The following is a 22,844-nucleotide window of genomic DNA, read 5'->3' on the forward strand; positions in this document are numbered from 1 at the left end:
CGAGTGACGGTACCTTAAGGCCATGTGCACACGTTCAGGATATTTCACGTTTTTTCGCTATAAAAACGCGAAAAAACGCTAACATATGCCTCCTATTTACAGGGTATTCCGCATTTTTTATGCGAAAAAAAATCGCATTGCGGAAAAAAAAGCAACATGTTAATTAAAATTGCGGAATTGCGGGGATTCCGCACACCTAGGAGTGCATTGATCTGCTTACTTCCCGCACGGGGCTGTGCACACCATGCGGGAAGTAAGCAGATTATGTGCGGTTGGTACCCAGGGTGGAGGAGAGGAGACTCTCCTCCACGGACTGGGCACCATATAATTGGTCAAAAAAAAAAAAGAATTAAAATAAAAAAATAGTAATATACTCACCTTCGATGGCCTCCGGAGTCTTCCCGCCTCTCCGGTGCATGCTGCCGCTTCGGTTCCTATAGCTGGTGTGCGGTGAAGGACCTGCGATGACGTCACGGTCTTGTGATTGGTCGCGAGACCGGTCATGTGACCGCTACGTCATGAAAGGTCCTGTGCACACACACCATCTATAGGACAACGGACGCCGCTGAGGAGATCGGTTGTCTGCAGGTGAGTATAACCATTTTTTTTATTTTGTTTATTATTTTTAAACATTCTATCTTTTACTATTGATGCTGCATAGGCAGCATCTATAGTAAAAAGTTGGTCACACTTGTCAAACACTATGTTTGACAAGTGTGACCAACCTGTCAGTTTTCCAAGCGATGCTACAGATCGCTTGGAAAACTTTAGCATTCTGCAAGCTAATTTCGCTTGCAAAATGCTAAAAAAAAAACGGGAAAAAAAACGCAAAAAAAAATGCGGATTTCTTGCAGAAAATTTCCGGTTTTCTTCAGGAAATTTCTGCAAGAAATCCTGACGTGTGCACATACCCTAAGAGTCATTCCATGTCAAGTAAACAAATGTATATTACCACTAGATTTTTAAATTCTTTTGATGGCAATACTGTGTTAGAGGATGCAAAAGGTGAGGAAGAAAAAAAAAAAAAAATTTCTAAGAAATTTTAGGTTTTTTTTTTCAAACTTGGTTTTAAACCGTACGTATCAAACCAATAACATGTCGTAAGATCCAAGTCATTGTCTTTTCCATTCTGTTCAATATGACATTGTCAAAACCATTAACTTATCCAAAATTTAATCCCTCCCCTTAATCACCCCGCCACCCTCTCTGCGTGCATCCATAAAAATCTAGAGTTCTTGGAATTGAGATATGTCCTTCAATACATTTAAGGAGATACCATCTGGTGTCCTTCAACTGGGCTATCAGTGTATCTTTAATAGCTGGCGATAATGTAGGAATAAGAAAAAAGACCAAGTTGTGAGAAACTTCCCCGTTAATCTGTCGGTTAATGTTTCCAACCAATCCATTTTGAATAGGAACATTAATTATTTTTGCCTGTATTAGTGATTGGGATGGTATACTAGGGTTCAACCAATGGTGTGATATGCTCTTCCTAACTGCAGAAGCTCGTATTACCAAAATTTCTTTTATATGTTTGGGCAGAGATTACGGAGATTCCCCTAGTATATTGAAGACTGTCCATTGCGGTATAAGTGGGAGTGTAAAATGAAAGGTAGTCTGTAGTTCCACATGTATCCTATGCCACAGATGTTGTATTCTTGGACAACTCCACAGGTGATGGAGGAGGTCTGTTGTGTGTTCCACATATTGAGCATGTATACAATGTTGAAGGTATCATTTTGGCCTGCGTTGATGGAGTGATGTATGCCCTATGGAGAATCAATAGAGCCAGGTCTGTAAATACTATAGGGAATAAACTTCTTCTGTGACATCGTAGCATCCAAAAAGTCCCCAACTTCAAACCTTGACATACCTCTCACCCATCTAGAAGGCCCGGTGTCTCTCCCCTCCCAAGACCAATGCTGACATAGTATGGAGTATATTTTGCAACCTCAAGGTTTTAAGAAAGCCCTCCATGTTATTCATCTGAGTTGTGTCTTTCCTACCACTAATATATTTTTGGGCTAGGCTATGTGCCTGAAGGAAGAGGAATGGCCTGTGTCAAAAAAAAAAAAAAAAAAAAAGAGAAGAGCTATGTCACTGTTGACTGTTGCAAAAGACAGTAGGGAGAAATTCTGATCCCAAATGTCAGCCACCATGGTGCATCCCTGTTTTTCCAAGGTTACATAATGTACAGGTGGACAATTATTCATAAATTTAGGGTTGCCTAGAAATGACTGACAGGGAGACAGAGCGCCTGTCCCTCCACAAATTTTTCTCCCTCTCCCTCCATGTCAAAATAGTTTGTCACAGAACAGAGTGCTCTCTAATATCATCAGGGAGCTCATCGTTACCCGGATGGATCAGAGTGGTCAGTGACACCCAAAGGCTCAACTATTGCTCCAATTGTACGTTGGCAAAATGGGAGACCCTGCAAACCCAATCCACAATGTACCTAAAGTTAGCTGCCAGATTGTTTCTTCGAATATCTGGAAAATTAATTCCTCCCTTTCTCTAGGATTGCTCAAGCTACAATTGCCCAATGTGCGTTCTTCCCTTCTCACCCCATATGAACCTCCTAAATGCTGCATTTAATGGTTTAATATCTGGTTGTGACAATAGCAGCGGGATAGAAGTATAGCAACTTTGGAAAGATGACCATTTTAATCAAATAGCATCTACGTGAAAACGATAATGCAAAATGTCTCCATGAGTTTAAAGGACCAATTATCAATGCTATATGTGGTCCAAAATTAGTTTTATACAGCTTTGAAGGGTCTGCCGGGAGTCGAATGCCCAAATGTTTAATGGATTCCTTACTCCAGTGAAATGGGAACGCTGCATCTTTTATCCTGTCTGATCAAAACAGCACTAGAGCCTCCGACTTACTATAGTTCACCTTGAAGCCAGAATTTCCTCCAAATGAGACCAGGATCCTCATTATGGCTGGGATGGCTTGGGCCAGGTTAGCAATAAACAACAATATATCATCAGCAAAAGCTAGTAATTTAACTGGATGAGTTTCCCACTGTAAATCATTGGAAAGCAGGTAAATTTTGAAGGGTTCTGAGGAGGGGTCCAATGCCAAGTTGAATAATAATGGGAATAGTGGGCAGCCTTGTCTTGTACCCTTTTGTATTTAAAAGGTTTTGGAAAATGTATTGTTTATATAGAGTCGGGAAGTGGGGTTTTTATATATTAGCTTGACAGCCTCACAGACCCATGGACCAAAATTGAGAGTTTCTAGCAATTGATGCAAGTAGAGCCAAGATACTCGGTCAAAGACCTTGTCTGCATCAAGGCTGACCACAATGCTTTTCTTGTGTCTATGCATTCTGCTAGAGCCATGCTTCTCAACTCCGGTCCTCAAGACCCTCCAACAGGTCATGTTTTCAGGATTTCCTTAGTATTGTCCAGGTGACAATTGCAGTACCTCCTCAGACAATAATTCCATCACCTGTGCAATACTAAGGATATCCTGAAAACTTGACCTGTAGGTGGGTCTTGAGGCCTGGAGTTGAGAAACACTGCTAGAGGATATCGCCCCCATCGCTGTCCTGATATTGTACGTGTTAGATTTTCCGTGGATAAATCCTGTTTGATGCAGCTATCTTATTTCAGGAATCATCTGTTGGACTCTATTTGCCAACATTTTTGTAAAGATTTTGAAATCGGAGTTGAGTAGCAAGCTTGGTCTATACCCATCAACCTTTAGGAGGTCTTTGCCCGGTTTGGGCAACACTAATATTAGTCTCATTAAACCGGTCGGGTAATTGACCATCTCTCACCATTCCAATAAACACCTCGCATAGGTGTGGGCCTACTGCAGCTCCTAATATTTTGTAATGCTCATTACCAAACCCACTTGGTCCATGAGCTTTAGATATACTTAGAGTATTAATAGTTTGCACCACCTCCGTTGGAGTGATGGGTGCGTTAAGAGCTAATTCTTTATTCTTCTGTGAGTGTAGGGGTAACATTGCTCTGGAGAAAGCACGAGACACCATGGAGTCTCCCTACACCCTCCTCGTATAATTGTCAAGGATCCTAGGTGTAACTACTGCTGGGAGACTGCTCAACGCAGTGAGGGAGCCCAGAGCGGAACGGTGGAGAACTCAAGGTAGCAAGCAGGACCTGAACCATGTGACAAAGGGGGAGTGGCCAGGGATGGAGCCAGGCACCAGGGTGCAAAGGAGGCGAACGGCGCCGGTGAGTAGTCAAACGTGCCGAGGTCAATAACCAGGAGATAAGCGAGGTACAGGAGGGTGAGGCAGAAGGATAGTCAGGTGGAAGCCGGAGATCTGAAAGCCGAGAGAATCAAACAGACCAGAACAAGCACGGAGAGCAAACAAACACAGTATGCACATGGATGCACACCAGGGGGTTAGGCACAAACACAAAACTATAACTGACAGAGAATCCTAGTCCAGCGTGGGTATAAATATCCCTCCCAGATCCAAAAGGAGGCCATAACAATTAACCCTGAGAGGGCAGGGCATTAACCCTGTCCAAACCATGACAATAGGGAGCTAAAAAAGTCCGTAAGGCTACTTTCACACTAGCGTCGTACGAAGCACGACGCACTGTGTCATGCCGACGCATACTGTGAAAAAAAACAACGGGGGCAGCGGATGCAGTTTTGCAACGCATCTGCTGCCCCATTGTAATGTCCAGGGAGGAGGGGGCGGAGTTCCAGCCACGCATGCTCGGTCGGAAATGGCAGACACGACGCACAAAAAAAAGTTACATGTAACTTTTTTGTGCCGACGGTCTGCTAAAACACGACGCATCCGTCGCACGATGGATGCGACGTGTGGCAATGCGTCACTAATGCAAGTCTATGGAGGAAAAAATGCATCCTGCGGGCAACTTTGCAGGATGCGTTTTTTCTCCAAAACGACGCATTGCGATGTGCGTCATACGACGCTGGTGTGAAAGTAGCCTAACTCATCCACTGTCTCTTCATTTTTAGATGTTGTCTGGCCACTTTTTTTGCGAATCCTATTTATCCTAGTTTGTGTTCTGAAGGGTTTAGTAAGGGATGCTAGCAACCATCCTGGTTTGTTAGCCCATTCAAAATACTTAGACTTTTGGTAGTCTAAATTATGCATTGCACTTTCGTGTGCCAATGTGTCAGCTACTTCTTTAGCCTCCAAGAATTTGTTTGTTAATGTGAGTATTGTTTCTATTTAACCCCTTAATCCCATATGATGTACTATCCCGTCGAGGTGACCTGGGACTTCATTACCAGTGACGGGATAGTACGTCATATGCAATCGGCCGCGTTCACGGGGGGAGCGCGACCGAGTGTCAGCTGACTATCGCAGCTGACATCCGGCACTATGTGCCAGGAGCGGTCACGGACCACCCCTGGCACATTAACCCTCGGCACACTGCGGTCATACATGATCACAGCGTTCTGGTGGTACAGGGAAGCATCATGCAGGGAGGGGGCTCCCTGCGGGCTTCCCTGAGACCCTCAGTACAAGGCGATGTGCTCACCTTGTACCGAGCATCTCCTCCCTGCAGGCCCCGGATCCAAAATGGCCGCGGGGCTACATCCGGGTCCTGCAGGGAGGTGGCTTACAAGCGCCTGCTCAGAGCAAGCGCTGGTAAGCCTGCAGCCCTGCATGTCAGATAGCTGATCTGACACAGTGCTCTGCAAAGTGTCAGATCAGCGATCTGTCCCTATAAAATAAAAAAGCTATAGTCCTCAGAATAAAGCGATGCAAAAATAATTATTTTTACAATAAAATAGATTTAATTGTATAAAAGCGCCAAACATAAAAAAAATTATATAATTGAGGTATCACTAATCGTACTGAGCCAAAGAATAAAACTGCTTTATCAATTTTACCAAAACGGGGAACGGTATAAATGACACCCCCTCCCCTCCCCCTCAAAAAAAAGAAATTCATGAATAGCTGGTTTTTGGTCATTCTGCCTCACAAAAATCAGAATAAAAAGCGATCAAAAAAGGTCACGTGCCTGAAAATAGTACCAATAAAAACGTCAACTCGTCCCACAAAAAACAAGACCTCACATGACTGTGGAGACGCAAAAACTATTATTTTTTGCAATAAAAAGCGTCTTAGCGTCTTTTAGTGTGTGACGGCTTCCAATCATAAAAATCCACTAAAAAAGCACTATAAATAGTAAATCAAACCCCCCTTCATCACCCCCTTAGCTAGGGAAAAATAAAATTAAAAAACAAAACAATTATTTCCATTTTCCCATTAGGGCTAGGGTTTCAGTTAGAATTGGGGGTTTCCACTGTTTTAGGCACATCAGGGGCTCTCCAAACGCAACATGGCCTCCGATCTCAATTCCAGACAATTCTGCGTTGAAAAAGTAAAACAGTGCTCCTTCCCTTCCGAGCTCCCCCGTGCGCACAAACAGGGGTTTACCCCAACATATGGTGTATCAGTGTACTCAGGACAAATTGGACAACAACTTTTGGGGTCCAATTTCTCCTGTTACCCATGGGAAAATACAAAGCCGGGGGCTAAAAAATGATTTTTTATTTTCACGGCTCTGCGTTATAAACTGTAGTGAAACACTTGGGGGTTCAAAGTTCTCACAACACATCTAGATAAGTTCCTTGGGGGGGGGTCCAGTTTCCAATATGGGGTCACTTGTGGGGGGTTTCAATGTTTAGGCACATCAGTGGCTCTCCAAATGCAACATGGTGTCCCATCTCAATTCCAGTCAATTTTGCATTGAAAAGTCAAACGGCGCTCCTTCCCTTCCGAGCTCTGCCATGCGCCCAAACAGTGGTTTACCCCCACATATGGGGTATCAGAGTACTCAGGACAAATTGCACAACAACTTTTGGGGGCCATTTTCTCCTGTTACCCTTGGTAAAATAAAACAAATTGGAGCTGAAGTAAATTTTGTGTGAAAAAAAAGTTAAGTGTTCATTTTTATTTAAACATTCCAAAAATTTCTGTGAAACACCTGAAGGGTTAATAAACTTCTTGAATGTGGTTTTGAGTACCTTGAGGGGTGCAGTTTTTAGAATGGTGTCACACTTGGTTATTTTCTATCATATAGACCCCTCAAAATGACTTCAAATGAGATGTGGTGGTCCCTAAAAAAAAAAAAAAAAAATGGTGTTGTAAAAATGAGAAATTGCTGGTCAACTTTTAACCCTTATAACTCCCTAACAAACAAAAAATTGGGGTTCCAAAATTGTGCTGATGTAAAGTAGACATGTGGGAAATGTAAAGTAGACATGTGGGAAATGTTACTTAAGTATTTTGTGTGATATATCTCTGTGATTTAAGGGCATAAAAATTCAAAGTTGGAAAATTGCGAAATTTTCAAAATTTTCGCCAAATTTCCGTTTTTTTTTTCAGAAATGAACGCAAGTCTTATCGAAGAAATGTTACCGCTATCATGAAGTACAATATGTCACGAGAAAATGTCAGAATCATCAGGATTCATTGAAGCGTTCCAGAGTTATAACCTCATAAAGAGACTGTGGTCAGAATTGTAAAAATTGGACGGGTCATTAACGTGCAAACCACTCTTGGGGCTTAAGGGGTTAAAGTTCTTATATGCTTGTGTTAGCAACTTTTGTGTTTCTATGGGTGTTTTCCCATTAATTTCCTCGTTTTATTACTTATATAGGAGATAATTTGTCCCCTTATCACAGCCTTGGAGGATGCCCAAAATAAGGAAGAATTTTGGCTCTGCTCCCAATTGTCACTCTTATAATTGTTCCAAGAAGTTTGAAGGAATGCTCTGAAGTCATCTGATTTATATAAATATGCGGGAAGTCTCCAACTTCTCTCCCTCTTCATTGGGCTCACCAAGCGGGATCTAAAAGTCCCAGGGGCATGATCTGATATATGGATATCCAAAATATATGATTGGAGCACCAATGGCAGCATAGATGTGCCCAGCAACCAGCAGTCCAACCTAGCATGGGAGTCGTGTACGTGAGAGTATTACGAATTATCACTCTATGGGGTGTTGCAGTCTCCATATGTCAGTCAATCCCAGTTGATCCAATAGTGACTGTATGTAACTGCTCTGTGTTGACCGGTGTGAGGTGTGGGGTTTGGACCTATCAAAAGCACATCATGTGCCTCATTGAAGTCCCCCCAACTACTAAATGGGACGTTTCCCAGCCAATTAAGCTTGCCATTAATTGCACCTGAAATTGAGGATAAAAAACATTAGGTGCATACACATTGACCAAACCGTAAGTAACCTCTCTATGTTGGCTTTAACCAACAGAAATCTTCCTTGGTGATCTGCCACAACATCTTAAATCTCATGGTTATTACCTTTGTTAATGAGAATAGGTATGCCCCTTTATTTTTTTTTTACATAAGAGGCCTCCGTGCATACTGAATATTTTTTGCTAAGGATAGAAGGATGGTTATTCTTTATCCAATGTGTTTCTTGCAAGAAAACAGTATGGAAGTTTGCACATTGTAAATAATTCAGGACTTTCTTCCCTTTTAAAGGGGAGTTAAGCCCGTTTACGCTCCAAGTACACCAATAAAGAGATTGTGCTATGGATACCTCCGAGTTGGCTGTATCTGCCATTAACCTATCCATCAGCGCGGAAACAGCCATGAAATCATTATTTGTATTCCAGCTCCCCACTCAGCCCAGCGAGTAAGTGTTGGAGCTGCTGAAACCTGTATAGGAGCACGCAGAGACCCTCCCCCTCCCTTGTCAACAATAATTCTTCCCACAAACTATCAACTTGAAAAAAAAAAAAAAAAAGTTAAAAACAACCTAACATAACGGTAATATAAAAAAAAATTTGTGCAAAAAGAGCCACTGCCTTCTAAAATTCAGTGACATCACAGAAATGAACAAGCATAGTGGCCCCGCGTGTTCAAGTGTCATCCAGATTCCGAGGTGATGACTGGATCTCGGAACGTAGATAGTTTAGGGCCTTTGTTGGATCGTCAAAAGCCCATTTCTTTCCGGATATGGTAAAACATAGGAGAGCCGGGTATTGTAGTCCGAACCGAATGTTGTTTACATGCTAGGCTGAAGGATTTATGTTTCGCTGCCAGAGCCGCAGAGTAGTTCTGAAACAGAAAAAGCTCATTGCTGTTATAGGATAACTTCCATTTCTTCCTGAAGGCTGATAGTATTTGTAGCTTGTCTTGAAAGTCCAGGACCCTAAATATTACCAGTCGTGGTCTGTCTTTCTAGCTATTCCTTGGTGGACCCACGCGGTGGGCTCGCTCTCTGTCCTAATTTCACCTGAAGCGGGGTTTAAATTCAGTTGTTTCGGAAGCCATTCTGATGTGATGTAATGAGATCAGATGATGGGACCGACTTGGAGAGGCCCACCAGCCTTAAATTATTGTGGCGATATCCATTTCTAGGTCATTGACCTTATCCAATAGAAAAGAGGTTTTTTTCTTTGGCCTCTAGTCATCCTGTGAGGTATTTTACAGCTTCCTCCAGATCAGAAACACTCTGCTCCGCCTTTGCGAGATGTGACCCCTGTGTATTGACTTGCGACACTATCACCTCCAGCGGGACCCGGAAAGCAGACAGCCGGTTGTCAATCTCTGGCATTAGACGGTCCATTATAGCTTGGGCTATGGGCCGTGGGTTGTCTATGCAGTTTTCACTTGCCAGCTTTGTGGGGGAATTTGCGGTTTGGGTACGTGTTGAGGGTCTGCCTTCCTTGCTATTTTTGCCCACGAATGTATCCATGGTGTAAAGAGTCACTCATGTATTCCTGTATAGAAGGCAGTGACATCACTGGTGACTTCATAATCACACATAGCTTTGCAAGGCAGATCAGCCAAGATGCTGGTAGTTGTGAGCTACATAGAGTAGTATTTGCTGATTCAGCAGAATGACTGGTTGGAGCAGCACTAGGGCAGAGTGTGTACCTATGTATTCCACCTTGGCTTCTGTTTCAGATGGTAGGCTTAAATAAATAGAGACTTCAAAGAACTGGATGTAATAAACTTTTCACAGAAACTCTACAGTGCCTAGCATAAAAGTTGTGCAGATAATGCAATGTTCCTGTCCCTTGGTATGAATCACTGGAGCAGGCACTTGTTAAGGGGGTTTCAGAGGTGTGAAGTGTGGTATTGTCTTACCATCTCCTCTGAGTTGTGAATGGTGTTATATTACATTCCCCACCCTGGGGGTAGTGGTGTTCCAGGGTCACAGTCTCTCCCCCTGAACTGGCACATGAGTGTGCTAGAAACTGGGTTTCCCAGCCTGTCTCACTAGTGTCGAATTGTCTTTAATCAGAGAAGCCTCAGGGCTCATTCAGCCTTTATCCATTCCTGCACTGCTGCCTCAAGTTTCAGGAAGGGGGGGGGGGGGGGAATGGCGCCTTCACAATGCCAACTCGCCTCCGGCACTCACCACTGTTCACCTGGTCGTCCCGGCCTTAGATTTCCTCCCACCTTTCACACCGCCACCAGGTACCCGCAGATGGACACCGATCCGGTCCACAGCCCCTGTGCTCCTCTGATGACAAAGTGAGTAATGTGGTCCTTGGCGTTTTAGCTCTCTCCTCTGGAGTTCTATAGCTTTGTATGGCACTGCCTGCGCCTATCGACCTCGGGGTCTCCAGAGCGCTGGGTCTGTTAGTGGAGGTCCTTGTCCGGTCCTTATCCCAGCTTTTTGATGCTCCATTTAAGGGGATGGAGAGGGATTTTTCTCTACAGCCAGTGAGCTCTGTTAAAATGCAGCCATTCCTAGTTTTTAATTAATTTTCAAAGTTGTAAAAAAATATATAAATAAAATAAAGTGATAGAACTAGTCTTACTGGTTATTCAGTTTCTAAGAACCTTCCACGACAGCATAGGAGGTTGTCTCCATGCACTAATGGGACAGGAAGCAGAAAGGTGCCACCTCCTATTCGCCAGTGACCTGCAACACACACCATAGCACTGGTTACCTTTAGATTCCCAGGAATTATCCAAGGAACATAGGGGAGGGAAGTAATGCTGTCGTGGAAGGTTCCTAGAAACCGAATTACTGCTAAGACCAATTCTATTTTCACTAGTCACCTTCCACAAAAGCATAGGAGGAATACCAACCAATTCTCCACTAGCAGGGGGACAATGGCCTGAAGAACCTTTCGGCTGAAGGCTAAATCCCTATTGGACAATGAGTCCAATCTATAGTGTCTTGTAAAGGTGTAAAGTGCAGACCATGTAGCAACCCTGCAAATCTGCTCGGTAAATGCGACAGCTCTTTCAGCCCAGGAGGCTGAGGTAGACCTTGTAGAATGAGCCTTGACCGCAGAGGGGAAGGGGGGGTGTGTGTCATTCTGGGCTAAATATGTTTCAGATGTAGCCTTTTTGATCCAGTTCGCAATGCTACTCTTTGCCACCTTCTTTCCCTTATTTCGACCCGATGGATGAACAAAAATTCTGATCAATTCTCCATGATTTGGTTTGCTGTAGGTAGTGCAAAATCGTACGCTTAACATCGAGAGTATGGAATTCCTCTTCCTTTGCATTTGTTGGATTCTGGAAAAAGGAGGGGAGGACGAAGTCCTGAGAACAGTGAAAATCAGACACTACCTTGGGCAGAAAAGACGGATCAAGATTGAGAACTGTACAATAGTCTCCAATTATTAAATAAAGTTCTCTTACAAAATGCCTGAATTCCCTATTCGTCTTGCCATAATTATAGTGACTAAGAAGGCTGCTTTGAAAGACAGAAGCTGAGGGGTACAGGAGGATAGAGGTTCAAACAGAGTTTGTGTGAGACCTTTGAGGACTACATTTTGATCCCATGAGGGGATAACAAACTGCTTCCTGGGACTAGTCTAAGGGCTGACACCATGAACCTTTTAATCCAACAATAGTTAGCCAAGTCCTGATCAAATAGAGCTCAAGGCAGAGACCTGAACTTTCAAGGTACTAGGCTTGAGGCCCAATTCTAACCCCTTCTGTAAGAAGTCCAAAATTTGTGAAATGTTGGTGTGGAATAGATTAGGAATTACTTTGTCCAAAAGCTCCTGTGCGCGTAGCACCTGGGCCTCAGTAACCAAGCAGCTAATTTCAGTTTTTGAGGATCCAGATGATGCAGAGGTCCCTGCGAGTGGTAACTGAACTGGACTGTCTACCTGAAGATCGATGGTAAGGCAGAATCAGCTCCTTCTTGGCCACATAGGAGCCACTAGGATGGTACCTGATCTTCCATAGAGTCCTCACCAGCATCGGAATCGGAGGAAACACATAGGCTAACTGGAAGTTCCACTGCTGAGTGAAGGCATCCACTCAGCTGGACTTATCCCTTTGATTCAGGGAGAAATAGGTTTCAACCTGTGTATTTTTGCTTAAGGCGAATAAGCTGATATCTGGTTGACCCCATCTTGCTACCAGCATCTGGAAGATTCCCTGGTTCAGGCTCCATTCTCCCAGCTGTATGTCCCGGCAACTCAGGAAATCTGCTTGGAGGCTGGAGGACCCTCCTATGCTGTGGAGAGAAGATATTTCTTAGCCTCCAATATCTTATGGGATGAGGATTCCTCCCATTTTTATGAAGCTGAGCCATAAGACCCCTCACAATCTGGGTCAGAATCTTCAATTTGGATCTTTCTCTTAGGGGGGATGGCCCCAGAGAAGGAGGAGGTGTAAGGGTAGCTAAGGAGGACAACCTCCTGCTTGACCAGGGTACGCATTTCATCTATGAGTCAGGGATGTTCAGCCCTGAACACCTTATCCGTAGACTCCTGACATAGCTTCTTCTCCCAATGAGAGGGATGCTTCTTATTGCAGACGGCACACTTGAGGACCTTCTTAGCAGGGTTTTTGTCGGCAGACTTGACTCCCTTGGAAGATAAAGGGAGAGAAGTTAACCAAAAAGGGACCCCACTACTGCACTGTACCCAGGACCCAGGGCTAGGAACACCCCCTCTCCACAGACTTATTGAGGCTGGAGCAACACTGGGCTCTGCAGATGCAGGGCAGGAAGCAGACACCATCCATACTGTAGGGATTAGCCTTACCTGGAGGAATCTTCCGGCAGATTTATATAGGAATAAACCCTGCCCCCAGCGCCATATAAATTTTCCCTCCTCCTCATCCGAGTCCTGAGCAGGCATCCACGGGTTCAGCATGCTCTGCACGCCTTTTGGGGAGCGGGAGGTTGTAAAAAGCCGAAACCGGAAGTGCATGCGTTCCACAGTGGAACGCAAGGCCCGGAAGGGACTCGTGCATAGTTATAACCTCACTTTTGGGTCGCCGAACAGTGTGCACTGAGGGGGAGGAAGCCGGAGAGCTCTGGAAGGCCTCTGGCTATGGGAATCACTGGCCCACTTTACCCCTAGCGGGCGCGCAGGAGGGCCAGGAAGGTCCCAAATCCACTAGAAGCAGGAAGACTGGAGCAGTACGGAGGAAGAAAGCAGAACCCACGACCACCACTGCCTGGCTAAAAACAGATACACTGCGTTGCCGGCCACACAGTATACGGACAAAACAAAAAACCTATTTGTGCTTCCTGTCCCCCATTAGGGCGTGGAGACAACCTCCTATGCTGTCGTGAAAGGTGACTAGAGAAAAAAAAATGTGAATATCTGTGTTGCATGCCTTTACATTTCTCCTCATAACTCAGGCAAGAGACAAGATTGAGAAATGGGGAAAAAAAAACCCCTGCCTGTGCGGGCAGTGCGGCCACCCACCTTTGGAATCCCAGCCCCGCAGTGTGTTATGCATTATGCACAGTGCGGGGCTAGGATTCCTGGGCATGCGCACTGCGTTTGTCAGCCTGTCTCCCAGGTCCCCCGCCTTACAGCGTCTGTATACTGTATTCAGCTGATCGTGCCTCCTCATACAGTATACAGTACAGTATACAGACGCCGTAAGGCGGGGGACCTGGGTGACAGGCTGACAAACGCAGTGCGCATGCCCAGGAATCCTAGCCCCGCACTGTGCATAATGCATAACACTGCGGGGCTGGGATTCCAAAGGTGGGTGGCCGCACTGCCCGCACAGGCGCAGTCTGCAAGCCTGGCTGGAACGTCAGACGGCCAGAGCATACTGCGCCTGCGCAGCACAGTAGTACACAGCGCAGGCGCCGGTTTTGAAGCGTAAACAGCGCTAAGGGGGTGGCGCCGAAAGCCCCTGAAGATTGGAGTGACGGCAGAGTAGCGGTCCAAGCTGGGGAGTGAGGACCCGCCTCCCTGGCTAAAGACAGGTATTTTGGATAAGTTTCAAAACGTTTTAATTTTGGGAATACTTGAACCAAAAACTAAAAGAGCCACCTTGTTAGAATGCAGCATTACTGCTGCACAAGGTGGCTCTTTTAGTAGGAGGGGGGTGACAGTGGCCCTTTAAGTCCGAAAACTCAATATGATATTAAATTTGCAAAAAAAACCAACCCTATATTAAACTGTCAATTCGAAAAATCTTGAATTCAGATCTGTTCAGCCTGTGGTGTAAAAGTGTGGGGTCTATGTTTTCCAGATCAAATATTTTTTTTTTTTTTTTTTTATAGATATTGGGAAGGTGGGAGGGATGCTTCTACTGCTTCTTCACAAAACGCAGAGCTGACTGGACCGCGAGAGGAGCTTTTTAAAACACTCAAATCTTCCTTCTCAAACTGCTCTCTGTCAATTCAGTCATATCTCCCAAATTTGTCCAGTTTAAAAATCTTGATTTAACAAGAGTATTTGAATAAATTACTTTCTAACACAGAAGAACCTATTGCGAAAAAGTATGCATTTATCAGGTTATTGCAAAAGAAAATTAGAAAAATCAGAAAAAAAATAAAAATTAAATAATAACGGACCCAAGAACTGGTAGGTGAAACAGTAGAAGAGGAAGGGAAAAAGCGACACTGACCCAGAGATCATTCTGCAGCTTAAAGAAAAATTTAAATTCACTCTCAGGAGAAGTGAACAGTTCATGATAAGAACGTCATTACCAAAGAGTTGGACATGCAAAAGAATAGAAAAATGAATTTAACATTAGCAATAGAATGGCTAGAAAAACTAAATCTCTAGTTACAGAAAAAGGTTTCATGTCTTGTCCTGATCCTAAGAAAGGAAAAGCATTAGATAAATCTATAGTGGATAAAGTGAAAGGTAGTCACTGTAGTCATGAAGGGAGCCGAATTATGCCCGGCAGGAAAGATTGTGCGTTTCTGCAAGTTAACAAAAAACCATGTCCAAGAGAGGCTGGTTCTTGCCAATTTTAAAGCTCTTTAAAAAAAACCAAAAAACAAAAAAAACACACAAACACAATTTCAACTTCTACAAAACTTGGATTTTCAAAATTTGCTGACTTGTGACCTAAAAATTGTGTCCTGGTTGGTGGTAGTGGTACACTCAGTGTATATGTGGCGCCCCAGGGTCCTGGTCATCGCAGTGGTATTGCTTTCCTCTCGGGGAGAGTGATGCTTCATTTGGAGGCAAGGAAGGATAACTGCATCCAGGTATCACAAACATGCAACACATTTCACACTCTAGGCCACCTGGGGGAGCTTCTGCTCCTATTCGGTCACTCCCCACATATATTAACTGGTAGCCTGTGGGGAAAGCGAGTTAGTTGCTGGCTGAGCTTAGCTCAGTTCCAGACCAGAGTCTGAGGAGGACAGAAGGTTAATGGAACTGTGCATGCCCTCAGAGCTGCAGCTCCCGGAAAGAGACATTGAAAGGCAGAATTGTATTACAGCGAGCATGAAGGAAAGCAAAGGAGAGGATACCAGAAGGGGACCAGCCCTACTCAGGCTGCCTCCTTCTGAGGCACAGAGTCCCAGTAGCCGGAACACCGAGGGAGTAAGGATCTCTACGCCTTTTTTCAGAGACCAGCAGGACAGCTAATTGCAGGTTACCTGTCCGCACCTACACCCAGGAGGCACGGTGACACCTACAGAGCCGGGTTATCTAAGGCCTCTTTCACACTTCCGTTTTTTGCCATCCATCGCAATCCGTCGTTTTAGCAAAAAAACGGATCCTGCAAATGTTCCCGCAGGATGCATTTTTTGCCATTGACTTAAATGGACGACGGATTGCGACGGATGGACACACGTCTTATCCATCGTGCGATGGATGCGTCGTGTTTTTGTGGTCCGTCGTGACAAAAAAACGTTCAAGGGAACTTTTTTTTGTCCATCGGATCCGCCATTTCCGACCGCGCATGCTCGGTCGGAACTCCGCCCCCTCCTCCCTGCTCTTCACAATGGGCAGCGGATGCGTCGTAAAACTGCATCCGCTGCCCACGTTGTGCTGAATTTAGCACAACGTCCATCGGTACGTCGGGCCGACGGTTTGCGACGGCCTTGTACCGACGGAAATGTGAAAGAGGCCTAAGAGACCCTATAAACAGGCTCAAGTCACCAGTCATACGGATTTTGTCCTATCCGATATGGGCGACAGAATGAAACACCACATCTGTGAGACCCTTATGTGAAGCCATAGGCAGTAAGGGTCTACACCACCGCAGAGCAAGGGAAGGCTACTGATTTCCACCTGGACAAGGGAACTCTGGACTTGCCTCCAAATCGTCCGGACTCTGCCTGCCCTGTGATCTGGTGCCTTGGACTGTGGATGCTGAAGTCTTCAGTAAAGGTAAAGAGACTGCAACCTTGTGTCCTCGTTCTTCTCCGCGCCTCTCACCGTACGACCATCTACACATCGGGAAGCCCTGGGGGACATTCTTCACCAGTGGGAAGGTATACCATCTTGCTGCCATCACATCACCCCAGTGGACCCCTTAAAGCAGCGTTGGCCACCCTGACGGAATACCACATGTGGCATCACAAACAAACTCTAACCCTTTAAAGACCTTTCCCTTTTACACGGACATCCCAGGGCCACGGACCGGGTCAGCCACCGTGACAACCCCCTGTGAACTGCAGGACCCGGTACCGAATACCCCACTGCCCTTGGGGGGGCGATCCATATACATGTACAGCACACCAGAATACTAAGTTTATGATAGAAGGAGGAAAGATGAAAGATATTCAGTTTGGCTAGTCCAACCTTGGTGATTACAAAGTATGTCTGTCTCAAATAAAGTGTCCAGAAAAGACTTTCAGACTGACACCTAAATATTTGCAAACAATGTACTCCAGTAATGCGCCCCCCCAAAAAAAAATAAAAAATAAAAAAAATAAATAAGGCTATGGTAGATAAAATAACTTAAAAACAGTGGATATTCATTGACAAATAGACTTTTGACACTATCCCTAAAAGTACAGAAGACTTTGTAGTACTTTTTTTTTTAGTAGCGGCTAGTCCTTAACACTCATTTATAGTTCGTCAACAGTTGGAATACTATAATCACCTCAAAGAAAACCTCAAACCCAGTGAGGCAGTAATAAGCTTAGACTTTTCAGAGAACTATTCCTTTGTTGCTCACATGATGAGGAACAATGAACAAGCAACTGTCCACCCTTTTGCAGCCTATTACAATGAGGCTGGAGAAATAAAATAGAAATGTGTAATTATGATATCCGAGTGCTTACATCATGATTCAATAACTGTTCCTTTGTTTAAAAAAAATATATTGATTTCCCTGACAAAATCTGACATCCTACCAAGTTTATACAAGGTCTACTTCTCAGATGGCTCTTCGACACTATTAAAATTATGTCTGCCGTCACAAGAAAAATTTGAGTGGAAGCTGAATGGCACTTTTTTGCCACAGCTCATGTCAAAGGTGTATGTGATGATTTAAGAAATCCCATGAAACATCTTGCAGCTCAGGCTAGCCTCCAAAAGACCATATTCAGACCAATTCTTAACACCAATACAACTTTTCAACTGGAGCGAGAAAAATATTCCTAACATCGAGTTTATGTACTGTACAAACCAGAACCATACAAACGGGGGGGAGGAAATGAATCCAAAAAGATAACCTAATGTCTTTTAAATAAGATTGCTTTATTAAAGTGCAAGGCAAGGAAGCAATGGTGACAACATAGTCACCCAACAGATATTAAAAACAAGTAGCACACACAAGACACCGGGAGAAAGCAGCTGCTAGCCCCTATTAAACAAATGTCGTTATAGCGATCAACATATCGGGTAAAATAACACAGAGCCAGCAAGGCTATATAGCCATTATCAAAGCGGCCAGACCATATTCAGACCAATTCTTAACACCAATACAACTTTTCAACTGGAGCGAGAAAAATATTCCTAACATCGAGTTTATGTACTGTACAAACCAGAACCATGAATAAGAGGAGAATTTGTTAAAACAAAAGGAAGCCGAATCCATTAAAGGGATTTAACAATACTACACTTTCATTCCATTGAGTGAAAAATAAACAAGAATTTTTTTAATTCAACAACAACAGTTAAGTCCATGAAGATATTGAAGGTGGCACAAGATTGGCAATGGATGACATAACTGGTTATGTGACCTGTGAATATGATTGGCGCCGGTGGCGGCTAATGTACTCTCCAAAGATTGTGAAAATGAAGTAGAAGTGTCTTTTCTGCACCCTTTGGTCCATCCCAATACTTTGTGTATCCAAGAAAAACCACACATTAAAAGTAAACAAAAAACAGATATAACTCAGACAGAGCCAAACACCATAACAGCCAGATATACTCAACACAAAAGGAAATGAGCATTGTTAGTAAGTTTGCGGACAAGATAAAAGCTCACCCAGTAGAAGGGACAAATTGTTAATAATAATAATAAATAATAATAATAATCTTTAATAACCTTTATTTTCATATAGCGCTAACATTCTGCAGCACTTTATAGTTTGCACACATTATCATCGCTGTCCCCAATGGGGCTCACAATCTACATTCCCTATCAGTAGGTCTTTGGAATGTGGGAGGAAACCGGAGTGCCTGGAGGAAACCCATACAAACACGAGGAGAACATACAAACTCCTTGCAGATGCTGTTCTTGGTGGGATTTGAACCCAGGACCCCAGCGCTGCAAGGCTGCAGTGCCAACCACAGAGCCACCATGCTGCCCCATCTTGTTGATAAAAGCTTAGTTTACAGACTTACTATTAATTGTTGAAAATAGTTCATTTGATAGCTTGATGATTTAATTACTATACTCTATTTAAAAACTTAAAAAAACACATGTCTAGTGTCATAAAAAAAATTACACATATGTTTAATATTGCAACGTATGATGAGACTATTTAGAAAATCACTTAAAAATATGATCCCAAGGAGAGCTCAACTTGAATTCTTGTACAAATGTAACCAAGAACTCAAGTAACACATATGCCTTTTTTGAAAATTTTATAATCACTTTTCAAAATAGAGCATCAAAATTTAGATTTTGACTCCATAAAAACTAAAACAAGCTTGTGACATTTCAAATTAAAGCCTGTACCGTTCTAAACAAAACGGTGCATCTCCCATCTCTATTTTCAACATAGAAGCCCAAAATTCAAACTTTAAATTCTTTGAAAAATCTATTAACAAGTGAAGATAAACATGCAAAACTATGACCCCTAAAAAGGTGTGTTCTACAGCATACTTAAAATTATGGGCACTGGAAATTAACCGCTCACTGGGCTAGTACGTTTTAGAGACCTGGTCCAGCACAAGAAAAGTCTTGGAGACAGGAATGGAAAGTTTGGATTATGGCGGAGGTCTTTGAGCATTAGAATGTCTACTTGAATCATTTTGATTGTATAAGACAGTGTCACTCCTGTAAAGTGAAATTAATGAGGATGCAATATCAGCCAACTTTGTCCAATTATGGAGACAACCCCCTGTCGACAAAGCCAGCAGGATTTGGGCAGCACATACCAAAGTAATACAAGTATCTGTGAAACTATAGCTTTGCAACTAAATGGGACCAAATGTTAGGACCTCATGTTGGGACCTCTTATACAGGTCACAGTTTAAAACATTTGTAAAGTCTTACATAGTCTTATTAGAGACCACTATAGAAACAGCACAAGTCCATACATATTAGAGAAACACTTACGTGAGACTGCTGTCTCGGGTGATAGATCCTAAAGGGGAGACCAGAACATCTTGCTTTGCAGTTAGAAACAATTCATACACCGGACGTTCGAGAAACTGAAAGAAATAGACCTTCAGTAATCTCAATGAGAGAGGACTTGTAAAGGTCATAGAGAAATGTTTCTCACCCGCAGGATGCTGCATGAGGATAGATGACCTTTAAATTCCAGGAAATCTCCCAACATTTTAGGAGAGGGACAAGCGCCAGGACCCAGAACAACGGAAGATAATCGCAGAGGAGGGTTGGTCACAAAACGAGACAGTATCAGTTGGAAAACCCCATCAGGAAAGCAGTGAATGGTTACTGAAGGAAACAAAAAGGATTTATAAATTGCATACTATCCATTTGTATAAAGCGGTTTGATGCCAATAATTTGTAACAGCCAGCTATTTTTGAGGCTGTACCTGACCATTTGGCAGAAAAACATTTCTTAACTCAAAAACCACACTGCAGAATGATATTATGGTGCAGAAATGTATTAAATCGACACCTAACTTTACATGTTGAATGGCTTTTTGCAGTGTTTTTTTACAGTTACAGTTTTCTGTATTCTGATAACCTCTTATAGAAAAGGTATAACCATCAGGTGTTAGATAAATTCTGTAAGCCATAAGTACAGAGAGAAGCGTGTTTGAGAAAGGCTATAAAAAGATGGTCACTTGCATTGAATACTCACGAGACTGCACTAGTAGATGTTTTAGGACAAACGGAACAATTTCCGAATACTTACTAGTATGTCCATAGTAGCAAGGATTAATTGAGTCTACAGGGTCATGGCAGCAACTGTAACCTAAACACACATCACGAGATACCGTAGCATTCAGGCAAGTTATCCTCCCTTTTGGAATTATACACTCTGAAGAAGTCCACGTATCTGAAAAATTCAAAAAAGTATCAAAAGGAACAGTCGCAAAAATGTAGATAAATGCAGACAGTGAATTTAATACTACCAGGACTCTCTGTTATTGGTATCCAGTCCATAGGCTTCGAAGATGTGACTTTCTGTGACAATTCCTCACTTTGTTGTCCAGAGTGGGAAACCACATCTTTAGTGGCACCAACCACTGTGGTTCTGAAGTCTTCTGTTGGCCATGTTACAACTGTGTCTTCATGGGTTCTGCCAGTTATAATTTTGGCAGTTTTAATTGTAGTTGTCTGTAATGGTAATCTAGTTACAGTAGGGCTTTTAGATGTTCTATATGGTGTCGTTTTCCAAAGATGGCCAGTAGTAGTGAGCTTAGACATTTTTGTAGTGCGAGGTCTCTGTGTATGATTCATTCCTCTTGGATGTTTCAGTTTTGGCTTCGGGCAAATTAGATCAAGGTCTTCAGATTTTGCTTGGCCAACCAGTCTTATAAGAAGAAGCCACTCTCCTTCCTACGGGTTGAGCAGAGGACAAACCTTTAGGCACTAGATACTTTATGAAAAATCTTCTTGCTCATTCACGCATTTAGATGTTGGTTCTGATTGAACAGCAAGATTAGTTGAGTGTTCGACTTGTACCTATAGAATATACTTTACCAGACTCCACTAGTGGCTCAATTTTGTATAGTAAACGAGAACTCAGATAAGAATCTATGCGTGACCATGGACCTGACAAGGACATGTATAGGACAATAAATGCTAGTCGACAGTGGTTGCTGCATCCTTTATAAAAGGTAACCTTTCAGGTACCCCATGCCTTCCAACCCAGCAGCATTCACATATGTATTACTAAAATCCCTGCCCAACCAGCCCTGTTTAATGTTATTCAGTGAAATCAAGGTTTAAAAATAAAAGCATTTTAAGGTCCGCTTTTCCTATGCCAATAAGGACTTTTACTAGTCGATGGGGTGTTAGTTTCACCAGCATAGTTAGCCCTGTTTCCATGTTATCACATACTTGTGGGTGCGATAATTTGCACTAGACGGCGTCATTGCCAGCTCCTGAAAATCTTGTGCAAATCGTGCACCCGGCTACAGAGGCAAAGTGATGCTGCCGAAAAGAGCCGCACACATGAGCGAGATTTACAGGAGCTGGCGATGACTCCACCTCATGCAAATTATGTTATCACACCCTCAGGGGTATGATAAGCAAAGAGGGTTGACTATCCTGTGGAAACTAACACCCCATCGACTAGTCAAAGCAATAGTTAGCATAGGAAAATCAGACCCTATAAATTCTTTTAAAAAAAACATTGATTTAACTGACCAACATTATACAGGATCCAACACAAAGAACAGCATCCAGTCTGGATGATGGGGGGAATCACAATACCTTTATTCTGCTATGAGGCAACATTTCGACCTTTTTTGGTTGAAACGTTGTATCATGGCAGAATAAAGGTATTGTGATTTTTTTCATCACCCGGACTGGATGCTGTTCCTTTTTTGTGCTGGACTGTTTATCTCCAATTGGGTCTTTGGACTGGAGCGTGCATCTGAATATTGAAGTGCTGTTGGCTGCTCTTTATATACATTCAACATTATAAAGGGTTGATTAGTCAGGGAATTTAGTCATACATATGTGTGACTGCTGCTGGAATGGAGGGCATGGGGGACCTGACAGGTTCCCTTTAACCTAGGATTATTTGTGAAGTCGGATGTTATACTTTCACCCACCTTCCGAACAGCTTGGCATATTGTGTAAGAAATGTAAAATATGCTTTCTCCTTTTGGAGTGCGTGTTGAGAGAACGCATTTTGACAAACAGCCATGTAGGTCATAGCCCATATCAAACTCATCTGTGGAGAGAAAAAAAAAAAAAAAGTTAAAATAAAAAATTTAAAAAAAATCCCCAGAGACAGAAAACACGTTTCCAACATTACCATTTAGGTCCCCTAAATTAAGATCATATCCCGACATTACCATTTATGTGGCTTAAATACAAAGTATTTTTTACCAATACAATCTAGGCATTACATTTTCAATCAAGTGTATCCATGACAAT

At 43.1% G+C, this 22,844-nt stretch overlaps 1 protein-coding gene across 2 annotated transcripts in view; it reads right to left on the reverse strand.

Annotated features, from left to right (window-relative positions):
- LOC143764955 (zona pellucida sperm-binding protein 1-like) overlaps positions 1–22,844 on the reverse strand; it is a 150,159-nt gene that overhangs the window by 80,797 nt on the left and 46,518 nt on the right. For both annotated transcript variants that reach the window (XM_077251107.1, XM_077251108.1), the window contains exons 2-6: positions 22,517–22,638; positions 20,867–21,293; positions 20,647–20,790; positions 20,044–20,219; positions 19,878–19,972 (exon numbers count right to left, since the gene is read on the reverse strand). In XM_077251107.1, the coding sequence (XP_077107222.1) occupies positions 19,878–19,972; positions 20,044–20,219; positions 20,647–20,790; positions 20,867–21,293; positions 22,517–22,638 (964 nt within the window). The remainder of the gene's footprint in view (positions 1–19,877; positions 19,973–20,043; positions 20,220–20,646; positions 20,791–20,866; positions 21,294–22,516; positions 22,639–22,844) is intronic.

The sequence above is a fragment of the Ranitomeya variabilis genome, chromosome 4 (genome assembly GCF_051348905.1).
Source record: "Ranitomeya variabilis isolate aRanVar5 chromosome 4, aRanVar5.hap1, whole genome shotgun sequence".
Taxonomy (NCBI): domain Eukaryota; kingdom Metazoa; phylum Chordata; class Amphibia; order Anura; family Dendrobatidae; genus Ranitomeya; species Ranitomeya variabilis.